The sequence below is a fragment of the Falco rusticolus genome, chromosome 3, assembly GCF_015220075.1.
Source record: "Falco rusticolus isolate bFalRus1 chromosome 3, bFalRus1.pri, whole genome shotgun sequence".
NCBI lineage: Eukaryota > Metazoa > Chordata > Aves > Falconiformes > Falconidae > Falco > Falco rusticolus.
In genome coordinates this window covers 58,608,857-58,624,130 of record NC_051189.1, presented here as the reverse complement: position 1 = coordinate 58,624,130, position 15,274 = coordinate 58,608,857, and the positions used below count along the sequence as shown (strand labels likewise).

The 15,274-nt window shown below is 41.1% G+C and overlaps 1 protein-coding gene across 34 annotated transcripts in view; it reads left to right on the top strand.

Moving 5' to 3' along the window:
- Nucleotides 1-15,274, top strand: part of EPB41L3 (erythrocyte membrane protein band 4.1 like 3) — a 145,338-nt gene that overhangs the window by 71,338 nt on the left and 58,726 nt on the right. For 33 of the 34 annotated variants that reach the window (XM_037379468.1, XM_037379465.1, XM_037379464.1 and 30 more), the window contains exons 2-3: nt 5,291-5,490; nt 10,540-10,737. In XM_037379468.1, the coding sequence (XP_037235365.1) occupies nt 5,302-5,490; nt 10,540-10,737 (387 nt within the window). In that variant the 5' untranslated portion in view covers nt 5,291-5,301. The remainder of the gene's footprint in view (nt 1-5,290; nt 5,491-10,539; nt 10,738-15,274) is intronic. The other variant, XM_037379473.1, reaches the window with a different exon arrangement.

The window sequence follows — 15,274 nt, the reverse complement described above, 5'->3', positions numbered from 1 at the left end:
CCTTTGTAAGACCTCTGGTTGCTGCCAGCGCTGGAGGATGGCAATGGGTAAAGAAAGAGCTGGTCTTAACTCCTGGTGAAGCTCAGCAGAGGTCCTGCCTCTCCTTTCTCCTGGGGACCCTGCACTGGGCTTTTGTGGATTAGGTGCCTCCTGCACGTGGGGGCAAAACTCACCCACATTAAAGAGGATCAACAAAAAGTGTGTTTTTCCTGGTAAGGAACCCAACTGGAATGAAGTGAGCTGAGGCTTCGAGCAGTTTGATGAATACAGTTTATATTTCAAGCTCAGAAGTCGGCGTTCTGGCGTGTATTCTTCTCTTGAAACATATATTGACATTTCTGTAACTGCTTATAGCAGCAATATTGTTGTCCATATGCTCTTCTCACCAGCATCTCATCGTTATTGGATAAATATGTCTCTTATTATGCGGAACATTATTTTTGAAGTATGGAATCATTATTTTCTTACATAACTTCCAAAATTGGACCTTTGCAGTGATTTATAACAATATTCAGAAATTGTTGTAATTAAAGGAGAACTTTCCACAAAGAGAACTAATTAGATCAAAAAAGCATTTAAATGTAAATCATTAATCTCTGCATTACAGAAAATATTGGCTTCGTATATTTCATTTAATTATACTTGGTTCAATTTTGTTTTGTCACTACATCACAATTTATTCAGAATTAATTTCCAATTTCTTCTGTAATGTGATTTCCGTTTGCTTAATACAACAGATATTTTCACTAGCATGTATTTATGTATAAATAAAGGTTTATTAGTGACTTCTAGGTTAATTAAACTGTGGACTCTGCTGTCAATTAGCTGTGAATTTTGTTGCTCAGTAGATGCAATCCAGAAGGTCTGTGCTCTCAGAATGGGAGGCAAGGAGTCAAATAACTTGCTGAATGTGTGAATATATGTGGTAGTTTGTGACTGTCACTTGCTGGAGGGGACCAGGTGACATAGCCTGGGCTTTGCCTGCTCAGATAATTATTAGTAGAGGACAACATGGTTTTGGTTCCTGTATAAAGAAAAGGTAATTATGTGCTTTAAGTCTATAGCAAGTAATTGGTAATCTCCCATGCTGCAATATGTTGGTAGCTGTAGCTAACAAGGAGTAGGTGTGTTGGAAGGTTTTAGAATGTAGGCTTTTTGTGCAAGTGGTTTGCAGGTTCAGCAATCTGTATATAATGTCCTTACTTTGTCTAGTGTAAGGGCACGAAAAGATTTCTTTTCTGTGATTCAGTCTACTGAAAATGATTTGAAAATGTCATGTATTTTTTTGAAGTTGTGTTTTAATACCTTGATAGTCTATTAATTCATCTTCCCTTAATTATTCTTCTGCAGCGCTCTCAAACACTTCTATTTTAAACCTTGACACTGCTGAAAGTACATACATTTTTAGCTTAATTTTTAAGTAGTAGATTAAAATAAGCTAGTTCTTGGCTTTTTATTTTCCTCTTTAATCAAAAGACTTGATTTTCATTCCGATTGAATTTTGTAGCCAAATTGACTTTAGCCTTAGACTATCCAGTATTACCAGCATCTGTGTTAAGTTTGGACTCTGCTAATCTTTTGGAATCTTTGAATATTGGGTTGTAAGCCAAAACTTAGCTATCCAAGGGCACATCTGGCTTGCATAGTATTACCTCATTTGTATAAAGTAGTGCTCTTGGTTTCTTTTCATTAGTTTGTTTTCTGTTTGCTGGAAAGGGGAATTTGATACAGGGGTTGTGCTGGCAACAGGAAAAGTTTAAGGAACTTCAGTGATTTCTTTCTTCCTGTACTGAAATTCACATTAGAAGTCATGGTTTTGATACATAGCCAGGTGTAGTAAATAAAGTAATCAAACAAGAGTAAGAAATTCTCGGCCAATTACATGTTTGGCAAATGTGTAGACACTACTAGCTATTCTGCCAGGTTTGCTGCATGCACACAAAGGTAGAATAATATTTATGTTGTTAAATTTCTTAAGATTACTGTTACTTCTTCCAATAAGTGAAACTGCCTCTTTCTGGGAGGGTTACTGTGCCATTTATAAAAACTGAAATGCTTTCAAAGTCCATTTGTATAAGCAGCTGTTTGCTGAGGAAAGCAAAACAACCTGCTGGTTAGCACTGAGAGAAGGTTTTCTGCCTTGTAATTTAGGTATTTTCAACCTGCACTAGCTGAAGTGAGATAAATCCTGATACAGTCGTCTGAAGAGTCTGTTAAAAAAAATCGGATTCAAAATTTGTTTGCTTTGCTTCTGTTTATGTCTGTAAGATAGCAGTGTGAAATCAATAGTGTTTTGTTCTCCGTATTTGTTATTAAACATATTGTATGCAAAGGGAAATAAGGAAGACATTTGGAAATGGGTAACCCTGGGTTAATTAAATCCATCTGCTGTCTGACTAATGACAGGAATATTGTATCCAGGGAATTGCTTATACTAAAATATTTGATAACGCACCAAAAGTTTTCTAATAAAGCACTCTTAGAGCAAGCCAGGACTCGTGTAACTGGAGAGAAAACGTGTCCCAGAGAGTAACTCACAGTGTGGTAAGGCTCAGCTTCATGTGGGACTGTCCCAGAAGAAGTTAAGAATCACATTTGTTGTTCCTTGAGATGCAAGGTAATAACTGGCAAGAAGAGTAAAACTTGTTTTCATCTCCTGCTACATGAAGTTGTGTTTTATGGGGCTAATTTAAATGGCCGTGTGTCCATGCTCAAGAACAGCCAGGATAAAAATGATAATTAGGAAAGAAGCTATACAGGGTGCAGAAATGAGCTTCCAGAGAGGCAGTGATGGTGGCTGAAGGAAGGCAGGCTTCTGATGTTTATCAGCTGGCAATCTGATCCTATATAGATTAATGCCTCAAGATACTTGTGCTGACTCTTTCCAACAGCAAGTATGACAGTTCCTTTCTATTTACTGCTCTTACTCGTATAAAGAGGGGGCAAAAAAGACTTTGTACTACAGCTTCCATGCATTACACTTTGTATTGGTCATCTCTGCTGTTTGGTGTTGTTTGAGCGATGATTTTTGTAGCTGTAAGTTAGCTTTTTGTTACTTCCTAATTAATAATTTCTGGGGGGAAATTCAAATACATAGTTTGATTTTATTGAATTATTTGATTAGTTTGCGTTTCATATCTTCATATACTTGTACAAAACATGGTTTTGAGAGCAAGGGAAAAAAATTACGAAGTTTGTGGGGACCTGGGTGCTTTTAAAGCAAGGCAACTGTAATAGCACCAGATGAAGAATGTATTTCACGTTGATGTGACAGATGGGCAAAACAAAACTCTGAGAGATTAACATTGTTCTGCAATTTAATTTTTAAAGTGTACAAAACCCGGTGTTTAACAGGACTGAAAATGGGAGGATGGGTTGGTTTGATCTACTTTTGGAGGAACTTGTTTAGGCTTTCTTCCTAGTGAGTCAGACAAAGTTGTCCAAGTTGTGATTTATTTCAGCTTAAAGCAGGCATCTAAAATAGGTCAGGTGAAGCGCTCTCTGAAACATCTGGTTTTCTCCTCTGCGTTTAAAGTGACCATCTCAGATGTGGACATCTGAAGCTTGCTTAGAAGAATGCCTTTCTGACTGTCACGTTTTAATAGGCATGAGTTAATTATTGCTTTTTGTAGATGCTGATGAACATTTGTTAAACAATAAATTTTAAAAGGTATTTTTGAAATAGCTGTTCCAGTTTGAGTGTAGAAATTTGATGTATTCCTAAACAAGTGTGTCATATGGTAGTGCTTTGAGAATGTGGCCTGAAGCATAAATCTGCCATGTATGCTTTCTAGTTCCGCTTCTTTCTCGTGCTGTTTTGGCATGCAGGAGGGAGGAACGTGCACGCCTATCCTCACATGCAGCGCAAAAAATGGGCAGAGGCTGAATGCTGTGCACTTGCTTGCTGTACAGAGCCGTGTATTCACTGGAGAACTTAGCCTTGAAAGTGCAGAATACGTAAATGAGTTTTAAAACAGTAATTGGCCTCATTTAAAACATTTTCTGTCGAGCAGTGTTGCTTATTAAGCATTTAAATGGGGGGGGGGAAAAAAAACAACTGTACTTTTTTGTGATTTTCCGTAAACCTGCTTCTACTAGTAAACATTGTAGTGTATGTGAAGAGTTGATGGTGACCTTCTAGCAGATGAATTAGCAGATGTATATTCTGTGGAACTGCTTATAATTACATAGTAGCTATGGTTACCAGGTTAAAGAAATCATGGACTGATGATAAACAGAAATAGATTGCACCAGGCTGGTTTGTATTCAAGCTGCTTAAAAGCAAAATGCTCAAGGATAAGAGTGTATGAGTAACAAACATAAAAGCACACTCTCCTTGCTGAACTGGCACAGTCTGCTTTTTCAAATCCTTGTTTTGATACAAAATCACAGGGTTTTTTTTAAGTTGGGTTTTGCTTGTATGTGGTTTGAGAATTGGGTGCCAACTATCTATTTGTAACAAAACTATTTAATTGAAATAGTTAAGACTTTGAATGAATATTGCTAATATTTTCATTTGATTTAGTACTGTAAAAAGTTCAAACATAAACTTTTCACGTTCAAGGAAAGTCATAATCACTTTAAATCTAACTCTTAGAATGACTTAATGAAGTATTTATCTTTTGGGTGCTCTAGCATTTAGAAAGAAGTAGCAGACATGGATGAATTCAAGCAGGAAGGACAGAATTGGGCGTGAAGACAGTTGTACATTTGAACTGATGTTGGTGGGCCCACTTCAGGTGTTTCTAGTATATCTGTTGCCTGGAAGCTCAAAAGTACCTGAGTCCATTTACAAAAGGGAGTGCAGGTGCTAGGAGTTCAAGTCCTGTTGACTTCAATGTAAAGATCAAAAATTTGAATGTTTTCAAAAGTTTACACATGGTTTAGAAACCCAAAATGCAGTGAGTTGTGTTGGGTTTAGGGCACTCCATCACACAAGCTTTTCTCATTGTGTTACTCTCCTTTTATGAGTTACGAACTATGTAGAACTGTATGTCTATATTTAACTTGAACATAAGACCTGTGATGTCTGTATATTATGATGTAGAATAAGATTTTATGGCAACACGCTCTCCCTTAGAGTACGGATGGATTTAGACCTGTTATTTTGCACCAGGGAAGCGTTCCTTGGGATCCTCATTGGGCCAGCGTGACAGCCACTTTAGTTTTAAAGTCTTGAGCATATTAAGACTAAAACTTTGCACGCGGTGTTTCTCCAATCGCTAAGCCTAGCTTACAAATTCGCATTTATGAGATTGTACTCAGTAAGTCTGCTCACCTTCTCTTACAGAATAACCAACCATGACTACAGAATCAGGATCGGACTCTGAGTCCAAGGATAAAGAGCAGGATCAGCAGGAGGGCGCTGCGCAGCAAGGGGCAGCGGAGACCCAGCCGCAGGAGCAGCAGCAGCCGAGCGAAGAGCATCAAAACGCGCTCGAGCAGTTCTCGGCTGTGGCAGCCCACAGCACGCCAGTGAAGAAGGAGCAGGTAAGGGAGCCTGTGCATGTATGCTCACTGCACACAACTAGCTACATGCCTGCTTTTACGGCTCCTGGGAAATAACAAGGCTGGTGTGTTAGGAGTGGAAATGTCTATTCAGATACACACGGAGGGCTGCTTAGTGTGATGCTGTAGATCTTGACTGGTTTGTCTTTAGCATTTAAAAAATGATAGTTCTCGCACAGAATGGTTTGAAATTCATGTCAAGTCTTTCTGCCGCCAGTGCTTAAATATAAGGAAGCATCTTCGATCTTGCATTTGCATTAGGTAGCAAACAGTGCCAATTCTTAAGAAGCTGAAAATGTTTTCAGAGTTCATTTCTTCTTCGACACCTGCCGAAAACTGATTTCATGCTTCCTTGTCTGATGTGTGAGCCATGAAGAATCAGTTGTCCCTTAAGCTTCTCATAGTTCTGAAATGACTGCATTATAATTACTTTAACTACTCATGTAATAGGTTTCAGAAGAGCTATCACATGCTTTTCCATTTGGTTCATTGTTGCACTTACTAAATTTGCAGAAGCTGCTTTTTTTTTTTTCTTGTTAATAATTTCCAGTCAACAGGATTAACAGACATCGTTCTTCATGGGTAAGTGATACACAATTAATGGGATACCTACAAATCACAACACTTAGCTCCGTAAGGTTATGACCCCCCCTGTTCACATGCACCTTTGAAGAGCAGAATGAGTCAGTCTAACTCCTCCTCCACCTTTTGAAAAATTCAGATTGTTTGGAGTCCCGTAATTTTGCCTAGTTGGGAGACAGTGCTGGTGAAGCAAGCAGATGTAAAGCATTACCTAAAATCAGTGTGAGTACTCCTGTAGAAGCTGTTTGGAGCTGGCTGTGGTCTTGGATTTTAAGCTTTTTTCCACAGAGCTACAGCCCAAACTTGCAGTTGGTGCAGAAGAAATGGGGGTGTAAGCAATTTCAGATACAAAGTATTTTTGTGTCTCCCTCATTTAGAGGTACGTTACCTAAATGCTTGGGACAACAAATGTGACAGGGTAGGATTTCTAGTGTTCATCGCTATTGAAGATCAACCATTGGAAGAACTGCTTTTTTTATTGTTAACTGTCAATAACCCTTGATCAGCCTCACTGTGTACCCACCAAAGACCTCTTTGCTCTTGCTCCCACATCCACCGATGATGGGAAAATTATAGTTTCCGAAATAGGTCAGAAATTGCATTTTGGGAAAGAGAGGCAGGGCTGCTTGTCCAAAAGAGAAAGGTGCTGCACAAACTGATCATTAATTTTAAGTGTGATTCTGTCAGGCCTAGGCATAGGTATTACTAATTTTGTTCTTCCAAACATCTTCAGTAAGCTTTCTGCCCAAGTTTCTTTTCATAATAAAAAAACCCAAACCAAAACAAGCCTCAAAATAACCACAAAAAAAACCGTAGGCAACAAATCTGTTTGTTTGTTTGTGTTTATGGGGGTGTGTCTGGAGACCTGAGATGCTCTGTGTGAACCTTTCCTTTCCCAAAGGTCACCTGTGAGCCGGTGTCTGCAGAAGCCTTGATAGAAGAACTGGGTTAGTGAAGGGATATGTGAGACCTTCCCATTGAGATTACCCACCTGAATCCAAATATTGCTGTTGTAAGCTGACTGCCAAATCCAGCTGCAGTGATCTGCCTAGTATATTTTGTAGTGGCTTAAGTGTCTGTATCACAGGAAAGAACCACTTAAACAAAGCACTAAAAGACAGAGCTATTAGCAATCGTATAATTTTAAAAGCCCCAAATAGAAGGAGTAAATTTTCTCTCTTGCTGTCTGTAATCGCGGTGTAGAAGTTGATGATTTTTGCAATCACACATGTGAGAGAACCTTGGGAAGAAAGATTTCAATTGCCAATCGATGACAGTGACTTTTGGTTGTCATTCTGTACGCACACAAGAAGAACATTTTAATGAAGACAAAAAGGCTTCTTCATGTTGAGATTAGCAGCTAGTAGAGAAATTAATCCTTCCTATCAGGTATGATAATGCAATCTTACTATCTTCCTGCATTCCTATCTTGTTGAAAAAGAGCAAGAAGGCATCACATGGGTTGGGCACTAACTTTTCTGAGCAACTGCCATAAGTAGATGGGATTCACACATTGTGCAAGCTTGGTAATATCACTTCACACCCCAGTGAGAAGCTGCGAAGCATCAAAGATCATTACTGCTGAATCCTGTGACTCCAAAGGCTTGTTTTGAGCAGGGGGTCTAGCTTCAGAAGGCTTGAACATACCCCTTCATGTGTTGTAGTAAGGCACAGTAATATAGACAGAGATGAGAGAGCTTATGCTCAGAAAACACAAACCTTGAAGCAGCTTGTGCTGCCCTATAATTTAGTCCACAACACTGAAAATACTGCTAAAATACAGCACAGAAGTGTGTTGGAGAATTTAGGAGAAAATACAGCTATGCTTGCCGAGGTAGAAATAATTCACTGAGTGCATGGGTTTTTCACTGGCCACTTTTTTTTTCTAGATACCAGGATGTCAGATTTCTTTAGGAAGAAGAGGCTTAATACAGTCTGAAAGTACTTCAGTGCCTGAAAATGTCAGCATAGTTTGGGGGATCTTCTCTAATAGTTCTTGGCATGTTTTATTCTTCAGACAAATGAGAGAAAACCCTTTGTATGATTTTAACCTAGACACATTCCCCTGATCTTACTGTAGACAGGAACCTTAAAAACCAAAATAACATCAGTACTGTTTTTTAGAAATAAGCAAATGTCTGCTGTAGTCTTGAGATACTAAGTGTCTTCGTGAAGGAAAATAATCGCCAATCTGTTAGGATTCATAGGAATTGTTTGTGGGCAGAAGATGCTCCTAAAATTTAAATGGCTGCTGAGTGCCCTTGTTGTTGTGGGCTTATCTTTCAAGCAGCTTTCATGTTTTCTTGAAAAAGATTAATTACATGCTTCTGTTTGTTTGGTCTTTTTTTTGTTGGCGTGAAGTGCCAACTCTCACATGAGAAATCCAGTGAGCCACCAGATAAGACAGCATATTTTTTTCCAGCACAGGAATTACTTTTGCACCCACACAAGTGCATGTGCACCTGCCCTTGCAGATTTCTTTAACAAAACATACAGAAATCAGAGAGCCCCTCTGTCCATCAGCAGCAGCACAGCTCTTCACAGAGACATCTTCAGTCTCGTTTTTCGCTAGGCTGGACCACTTGCCAGCTGGCCACGGTCGTGGTAGAGGGGTAGCTGGCCTCAAGCCTTTTTGTGAGCCTGAGGGGACTGTCCCCCTTCGTCACAGCCGCTGTCAGCATTAAATGCTCAGCGAACAGCTAACCCACTGACATACATTGTGCCTTCATCTCTCGCCAGCCTTCAAGGTATGTGAGGACCTTGACATCCAGACATGGAGCTGGTGTCCAAGTGCTGGAAGGAGAAAGTCCTCAGCTTCTGAGCTAGGTGGGGGAAGAGCTGGCTGGTGCTGGGCTGCTCCTGAGGAAGAAGATCCACAGCTCAGGGAATGAGGTGGATTCTGAAATCACCTATTGCTTTTTCATCTTTCTAGCCCCACTTTCTTCTAGTCTCCCCACCCAGGGAAGCCCAGGAGACCATTGCTGTGTCCTCTCTTGCAGGGAAAGGAGAACCGTGGGGTCTTTTTGCAGTTGCCTCTTTGCAGTTTCTTGGGGCTTTGATGGGAGATGGCACTGTTGGTAGTGCAGCCAACTCCAAACTCCTGTTTTCCCCATTCACCCCGAGGCAGAGTGGAAGCATATGGCTTGTTTGTATGAAATCTGTCGGGGAAGGTTCCCTGTGATTGAGTGGTACGCTGTCGTTGCTGGCTATACGATGCAAGGTTGTTCTGGTCTCAAAGCAGATTAAAGCTTTTGGATGGATTTGCTCCATTCTCATGAAGGTTTTTTACATACAGTGAATGGAAACAGACATAGAGGATTAATTTACGATATATTTCCAACAATTGCTTGCTGCTTATTACACTGAAATCATTCAGAGCCAAAACAGTTATTTTTTCTTCCTTGTAGTGAGATAAGAGAATAATGTTATTTTTATTTTATTTAAGCTTTAGCTTAGGTATTACTGCACGCCTGTTGAGGTTTTGTTTGGAGACTGTCAGGGGCATAGCTGATGAGGAGGGTAATGACTGTGGCACAGTGCTGTTGCTAGGAAGAGTGAAGTGCTGTAAGGCTGTTCTGGCTTTCATCTAGCGCCATGGAGAGGACCACGGCTGTGCTGCATTACAGGAACTCTTCAAATAGTCTGACCCTCAGATAAACCCAAGCAAAAGTAACCACAGTTGTTTCTTCTTGCCCCTTTTCCCTACAGTGTATTTGTCTTTCAAATAGCACCTACTTCTCGCCAGAATTACCGGGCATCTGCAGAGAGCAAAATTCAGCCTCTCATCCTGTGTTTATCATTCATTAGCCAGCGGGCTGGACATGAAAGCTGTTTGGCCCCTCACTTCCATCCTGGATTTTTAACCCTTTGCTCAGACACTTGGGGAGCCTTTTGCTGTCCCAGGCATGTCAGCCTCCCCTGTGAATTCACACTGTCACAGAGGGATCCGTGCCCTCATTCAGGGGACTGTTTCCTTACTGACAGCAAAATTAGTGCAACCCTGATGTTCTTTTCCTGTTCTGTGTGACACCATGGAAGCATCATACAATTGAATAGGTACAATACTTAAAAGTAGCATCAAGAAACTGTAGGAATATCTGTTAATCACAGCATTTACCAATTATTCAGCATTTCCAACAGACCAAAAAAATAGGTCCAAGAAGTCCAAGTGGGATTTTCTGCCTAGGGAAACTGCAGAAGCCTGAAATATTTTTATGCATGCTCTCCTTTCAGGGATATTGTGTACATCTTGAAGTGAGGAGGGAGTGCTGGGAGGAATGTGGGAAGCCTTTCCAATAGATAAAGAAGACTCTGTCCTGCATCAGGGGCTTTCTCATTCAAACCCCACCTTAAATGCTCATTTAAATGCTTGGGTGTAGGGTGCATACTCTACTGCATGGCATGATTGGTTAATATCACTTCAAAAAGTCTTTTTCTTTCTCTTTATAGGCTACAGACAAAGAACAGGAGTTTGCTGCAGCGAGTGCAAAACAGTTGGAATACCAGCAGCTAGAAGACGACAAGCTCTCTCAAAGATCATCGTCAAGCAAACTTTCCAAGTCTCCTCTAAAGATCGTCAAGAAGCCGAAAAATATGCAGTGCAAAGTGACACTCCTGGATGGATCGGAATATGCCTGTGAAGTAGAGGTAAATTGCTTTTTGTCTTTGTTTTTCATCTGGTCTGGAGGAAAATAGTTGAAATTAAATCCCTAATTTAAGCAAAAGAATGAGTGTCGTGATATTTCAGCAGCGCCAAGCACAGAGATGCTTCAGTTGTTTTCTCTGGAGGTTAAAGATGTTGCAGAGATTTGAGCTGGGTGAGGGATTGTGAGCAGTCCCTGGAACAGCCAGAGACTTTGGATTAATTTTATGTCAACACAGGCCACAACAGAATGCAGAAAATGAATTATGGGCAGCAAAGCCCATAAAAAATGAAGGGTTTTGATCTCATCGGGCTTTGCTTTTTCTTGGTGCTCTGCTGAGTGGAGACTCATGTTGAGTCACTGTCCAAACAATAATTGTGAGATCAGTAGGGACGTGAGAGATGCTCAGGGGAGGTGGGGGAAATGTCAGGAGCAAATAGCAGCGAGAGTGGGGAGTTTTGTGTGCTTCTCCATGATGTCTCTGAATCATAACTGTGTCTAAACATTACTGGAAGAAAGTTGCTCGTGGTTTTCTGTAAGAAGACTCGCCTTCCCTGCTGGGACTCTGCCAGGAGCCTACTTTGGGGAGTGGTGGTCTTTGCTGCACTCTCACTTAGGAACCAGTCTGTGCCTGCAGGCAGACCCGTGCTAAGAGGAGGCCTTGCCTTCAACTCCAGAAGGTCACAGAGAAGCAGAAAGTGAGAAAATTCAGCATCTCTGAGTGGACCCCTTGCTCCGTTCAGCTGTCATTACTGAGGTGGTATTTGGACGGTGGAGCAGCCTGTCCTGAACCTTGTTGAGGCCATGCTTAGGAGGCCGTGCACATGAGGCACGGCTGAGCCCTGGCCGAGTGGCCGGCAGGAGGGGAAGGGGCCGTTGGAGTGTTCGGCAAAGCCAGCCCTCCTTTGGGCAACTGTGGGGTGCCGCCGAGAAGAAAAAACACCTGGGGAGAATGGCAGAATATAAAGGTAGAGGTGGAATACTCTGTAGGCTTGAAAGGGGAACATGCAGGAACACGAAGAAGGAGAGAGGGCGGAGGAAGGGAGTACCTGACTGGGAGCCAAGTCCCGATGCCTTTACAATCAGATCGCACTCCGCGCTTGCGTCCTCCAGCTGCTCTCCTTTTAAGTGCTTTGGAGAGTGGCAGGGAAGAACTTTATGGTTTTTACTGATCTGCCACTTCAGAGTTTGGGCCAAATTTTGCTGTGCTAGGTGTTACCTGCAAACAGGAGCTGCGATTTTACAGCACTTCCAGCAACTTAGCGCTTATGCTGTTGAGTATCTTCAGATTTCACTGGCCGAGTCCTTTGTTGTTTCCTTCAGTCTGGTGACAGCTATCTGGCCACATACTTTGTGACTATAAAATTGTAATTTCTTGACCTGCAGTCTGAGTTTTGTCTGTCAAGGATAGCGTGCAAACTGTTAAGCTGGAAGAATGACTAATACTAGCTTTGATGGAAAGAGTCAAACTCATTTCAGCCTTTGCCACTTGGTTGTAAAATGTGAGTCACTTTTTGGAATACAATCAAGCAAATTTTACCAAATAGGATTTCTATGGAAATCTTGTCTAGCAGGCTGAGCTTTATGAGAATATGAGATGGAGCAGAAAGGGAGATTTCTTAGGCCTCCATTTATGCAAAAAGATTATGTGAATAATACTTTACTTTAGGAAGTTTCACTTTTTCACGAAACTTGGACTCTGCTGGAGTTGAAGTGTCAAAATGCTAGTGTATAGAAGCCATCATGTTTTACTGCCTGTCAGGTTTCTCTGCTTTGCAAGTTTTGAACAGCTCTGTAATAATGTCCAGTATAAATTTTGTATGCATTTTTTTCTACTTACACTGCTGAAATATTTTGAAATTGTATTGACTGTCATCAATAATCACTTTATATGCTTCTAAGATGATCAGACTCCCTAGGCAGAATATAATATTGATGAGAATAGAGTTTGTAGAAGGATGAATCCCCCAATGACAAAGCTGTAAGGCTATGGTGATGAGAAGACCACTGGGTGTTGTTGAAACAGAAGTTGGTTAGGAGGCACAAATATTTCAGGGAACAATTGCAGCTGGAGTGATACATGCATTTACATACCTTAAATGGAAGATCCAGACTTTCCATCCTTCTTAGGTGGTATTGTCAATATATTGTGCATATTGAGGATGCAACTGCAGGTACCTGTCTGGCACAGCCCACTCCAGCCAGTGGGAATGTTTGATAGGGGAGTCCACTTCCCGTGTCTGTAAAGTTCAGCCGCAGCAAAAGGGTGCTGTGTCCAGCCAAAAGAAATGATGTGACTTTCACTGTGCTTTTTCTCCCATGAAAACAAAGTATATACAGAGGGAGTTATTAGGGCAGGGAGTCTGAGGGTCTGTCTCAGAAGACACTTCAGAAACTGTGTAGGAGGCTGAAGGTTAAGTTCTCCTACAGTAATTTTGGGTAATAAAGTACTGTGGCTATTTCACAGCAGCTCAGTGCTACAACCTGAGAAATAATCTGTCACATTGCAGAAAAATGCTATAATGTTTTAAGTATCACCTGCAAGTGAACTTGCTGAATCCCTTGAAACTGGGGAAAAATGTACATATATATACATATATATAAACAAATAAAAATATATTGGAAGACCTAACAATATTGTGGAGGTCAGTAAATAAAAAATATTCCAAGATTAATTCCTTAAAAGAAAGGGGAGAGGGGTGGACAACACATGGCAATGAAATACTTAATATTTCCACTCCTTGTGTTTAACCCACTTAACTGAATATTTCAGTGTGGACAGTGGCCCAGGGTAGGGATGTGACAATTGGTGATGAGTCAGAAATGTTATCCCATTGTCAGCCTCTGTCTTCCAGCTCTGTCTGTGTGTCATGGCTCTACCCACTGAAGGCTACTAAGCCGTATAATCTAGAAGGACCAGAAACTCAGAAACCTAATTTTGAGCTAGAATAACAGCTCTGTCAGTGACTCTTGATTTGGACGTGGGCTAGTTATTCACCCCTTCAGAACTGTGTTCCCTAGTCTGGGAATTGGGGATTGTTATCAAATCCATCAGTTACTCTGTAGAGTGCTTTGCAAATGAGAAATGCTTTTATATATGTTAAATATTAATAGCATTTAAAGGAGCTTATTGCTCTCAAGTAGAGCACAACCTAAAGGTTATCAATTATGTGTTCATCCAGTTAATAACCTGACAGCCGAAATAGCACGTACTCACAGATTGAGATGCTTCTGAGGCAGGTTTGGTTACTCCATTATCCTCTTGATGTCCTTTGTTTCAGAAGCCCCTCTTTCTTATTCCATATTTAATGCTGAGCCTCTTCACTCCCTTCTGCTGTATTTTTCAGTCTCTCTCACGTTCAGTACTTTGCATTTGTGACGCCAGGAGTTTTTCATACTGTATGAGATGTAGCTACAAGGGAAAATGTCATGGAGCTAACTTCAAAGCTGATGTTAACAGTGGCTCATCTAATGTGGTGTCCTTTCAGTGAAAGGATCTTAAGCAAATGCCAGGTAAAAGCTTTCTCTTGAGCCCTTACAGTGTTACTGCCTGTGTGCTGTATGTGTCCTGACCCAGAAAGTCTGTCATGCAGTAAGATGTTAAGAAGCCAAAACCAGGTTAAGTAGGTAACCCAACCTGTTCATTCGTCCTCCTCCAAAACCATAAAGCAGAAGTGATACCATCTGTACAGCCACTCTCACCTGGAAGCATACAGGCAGTAGCGGTGGGCTTCCTTAAGCAGGGTGTTTCCTTTCAGAGGTGGGATGGCCACCTAATGGTGCTTTGCCTGTCCCAGGGACAGCCGTTGGCTTTTGGAGCAGAAGTGTTTGCTATACACTGAGATTGTCCCTGGTACTCTGTCAGAGAAAAACACTAAGCTAAGCAGTTCTCCCGTGTCATGAAGAAGCTGGAGGTTTCTAATGGGCGCGCAGTCACAGGAGTCGGTGAAGTCCGCTCAGTGGAATGGTGAGTGGTGGTTTCTACCCAGATGTCCACCCCCGCTGGAAGTGGTGGTTCTTGGGCTCTTCATTGCCTTCTCCCAGCCAGCATCAGCATCAGAGATACTTTTTGTCAAAAGCGGCCAAATCCGCAGATGGGGCCAAACCTGCACTGCAGAAAGGGTACTGAAGACTTCTCTGTTAAGCAGGCTATACTCTGCATTTGTTGGTTTGAAGAACCAAAGATAAAGGAAGATCCAAGACTGCAAATTAATTTCAGATAACCTTAAAAAAGATAATGAATGCACTAATTCAGGTTTTTCCTGAGATACAAGAAAACAAACAGAAAGAACATTTCTGGGTTCCTTCCACTTTAAGTAAGGATTTTCAAGTGCTATAGTACAATTGCGCTATTTGTAGGATTTATTTCCCTCTCTCTGCCCCCTCTCAATTTTCTGTTATCTAGACTACTGCATTTTAATTAAAAGATGCAAGTGGAACCAGCTGTCATCTTCTACCTTACATGTAGCCTAATTTGAAGTGTCTTCCTAAAACAGGTTGGAATTTGCCTTCATTTCTGTTCTAAATGTATACATGTTATT